Genomic DNA, 2,865 nt, shown 5'->3' with positions numbered 1-2,865 from the left:
TGCAGACGAAATCAACTACTATTCCGTATTTAACTTTGCACAATATTACTTACAATTTATGTACATCCTCACGTTGATGGGAAGCAAACTGCCCAATCTTTCCAAAAAAAATCAGGCAGGTAGGCAGGAGGGCATTAAGACGAAAGTGAAAAAACAAATAAAAAAGGTGAAGGAAAATGGCCAAAACTTGAAAGAGAAACTCTATCTTATGGTATATCGGTTATTATCCTAACTAACTATGTATTAATTACGCAACGACCTCTTGCTGTTGACATTCCCCACCGTGACCAGCGGTGAGGTTACCGTTACACGTGGCGTCACCTTGCCAAGTCCAAACAATGTCCTTCAACGCGGGCCTAACGTCCTCCTCGCAGAACTTAACGTACTCCAAGGTGTCGCCGGCGGATTTCGAGAGCTCCACGATGGCAACCTCCGGCGCCACCTCGAACACCTCCGCTGTCACTGCCAGCCTCCCCTTCCTCCCCTCCGATGGCCCGTGCAGCTTTATCCTGAAGTTCTTCACCTCCGCCACCCTGAACCTCATCCCCTTCGCCGCTGCAATGATCTTCGCCACGATCGCCGGCGCCGAACACCGCGAAGTGAACATCGATCCGCTCCGCCTCTTGCTCTCAAACAGTCCAGACAAATCAAATCCGGACGACATCGACGAGATAAACTCGAACGCGTTGAAGAATTTCGGCGACGAAACTTTGTCATTTGTTCTCGAATCTTCCAAAATTTCTTCAACCTTCTTCTCCTTTTCTTCCAATTCCAACGCGGAAGGTACCGGAAAACCTTTCCGGAACCATGGCGATCGCATGATCGCTGGAATCGTGGTTCTCCTCTCCGGATCGGCCACCATGATCTTCGAAATTAGCCTTCGCGCTTCCGGGGAAAACCACGGTGGAAACTGAAACTCCGCTCTGAGAACCTTATTGTACATGGTCATGAGATTCTCATCGCGGAACGGAAGGAACCCTGCGAGCAGCACGTAGAGGATGACGCCGCAGGACCACGTGTCAGCCTTGGATCCGTCGTAGCCTCTCTTCCGGAGCACCTCCGGTGCCACGTAAGCAGGAGTTCCGCATTGCGTGTGGAGGAGGCCGTCATAGCGCAACTGCTCCGGCAAGGCGGAAAGTCCGAAATCGGATATCTTAAGATTCTCGTCGTCGTCGAGGAGGAGATTTTCCGGCTTGAGGTCGCGGTGAGAAACGCCTCTGCTGTGGCAGAAATCAATGGCGCTGATCAATTGCTGGAAGTACTTTCTAGCGACATCTTCTTTGAGCTTTCCTTTGGAGATCTTAGCGAAGAGTTCACCGCCGCGAACGTACTCCATGACGAAGAAGATCTTGGTCTTGGTGGCCATGACCTCCTTCAACTCCACGATATTCGGGTGCTTGACGAGGCCCATCACCGAAATCTCGCGCTTGATCTGTTCCATCATGCCTTCTCTCTTCACCTGCTCCTTGTTGATCACCTTAATCGCCACACTTTCACCCGTGGCTATTTGCTTCCCGTAGTACACCTTGGCAAACGTGCCTTTCCCGAGAAGCCTCCCCATTTCATACTTGCCAAATACCGTGTGGCACTGGCACTCCTCCATTCAATTAGCGGTTAACACACCAACTAACTAACCTTTTTGTTGGAGTTAGTTACAACTTCCGAGATGGTAGTACTAGTGTATGCTGTATATGGACATGGTGTCTTTGTTTTTAGGGGGAAAGGGTAATTGGATTGGGTTTAGGGAAGACTGGAGGAGGGAAGGGAGTGTGTTGTTTTGTTTCCTTAGATGAGAAAGGTGTTAAAAAAGAATTGTTTGGGTTTGGGGGGTGTAGATATAGGAGAGTGATGGGTGTGGCTATGAGCTAGTGAGAAGAAAGAGCGGGAGGTTACAGGTTATGGGAATGGGTTGTCTCCTTACTATTGGAGCAGCTGGTATCTGAATTCCTTGTGCTTCAAAGCCCACCGAATGCAAACAATAATGGACAACAATTTTTCTTATTTTTTCCTTTCAAAGTTAAAATCTCAATTATTATTTTTTAGGGTTATACTAAGTATATGCTAAAATTAACCACCAAAATCAGTTATTAGTATAAAATATATATTAAAATATAAATATACATTAAAAATAAATTAAATTACACATATATTTATACATAAATATATTAGTAATTGATTTTAGTGATTAATTTTAGTGTATAAATAATATTTTTATATTTTTTATATAAAAGTTTTTAACATTAAAGAAATGAATTTGCCTATTATTATTGTATGCAAATATCAGCAAATCTGTGAAGACCACTTGGCAAGTGGACACGTTCTACTTAGTAGGGGGTCTTCAGCATCAGTTTCATGCTTTTGGCATAAAACAAAAAGATATGACAGGTTTTGAGTTTTGACTATATCGAAAGAAATTAAAACTTTGATTGTTTTTAAAATATTATTAAAAATTTAATTTTGATGTATAATTGATATAAAATAATTTTATATTTATATTTAATTATATAATATTATATTAATAAAAATAATTATATTTTATATTAATTGTGTAAATAATTATATAAAAATTTAATTGTAATTATATGACAATATAAAATGTTTTGGATCGTTAGTATATTAAAATTAAATTTTATTATTAAATAATTTGTCTTGCTATATCATGGAAAAAGTTAAAATTGGATCTCGAAATATTCTGTGTCTACTTTAAGAGGACGAATCTTATTGATTAATTGGTAATTTGGTATACATTATATTAACATATTACTGTCCATTTGATTGGTTAATTGCATTAAATTATTTACTAAAAATTTTGGATTTGATTTATGAAAAAATTACTATTCAAATAAAGATGACTAAATAATTTGA

The 2,865-nt window shown here is 40.1% G+C and overlaps 1 protein-coding gene across 1 annotated transcript; it reads right to left on the bottom strand.

Moving 5' to 3' along the window:
• LOC107623311 (CBL-interacting serine/threonine-protein kinase 25) lies at positions 1-2,013 on the bottom strand. Its single transcript, XM_016325524.3, has one exon. It carries the CDS (start codon positions 1,601-1,603, stop codon positions 248-250), a length of 1,356 nt encoding a protein of 451 aa, XP_016181010.1. The 5' UTR covers positions 1,604-2,013; the 3' UTR covers positions 1-247.
• Positions 2,014-2,865: the final 852 nt, after the last annotated feature.

The sequence above is a fragment of the Arachis ipaensis genome, chromosome B10, assembly GCF_059453495.1.
Source record: "Arachis ipaensis isolate K30076 ecotype BB chromosome B10, ASM5945349v1, whole genome shotgun sequence".
Lineage (NCBI taxonomy): Eukaryota > Viridiplantae > Streptophyta > Magnoliopsida > Fabales > Fabaceae > Arachis > Arachis ipaensis.
Note: the sequence above shows the minus strand (reverse complement) of the source record. Positions and strands in the feature narration are given on the sequence as shown.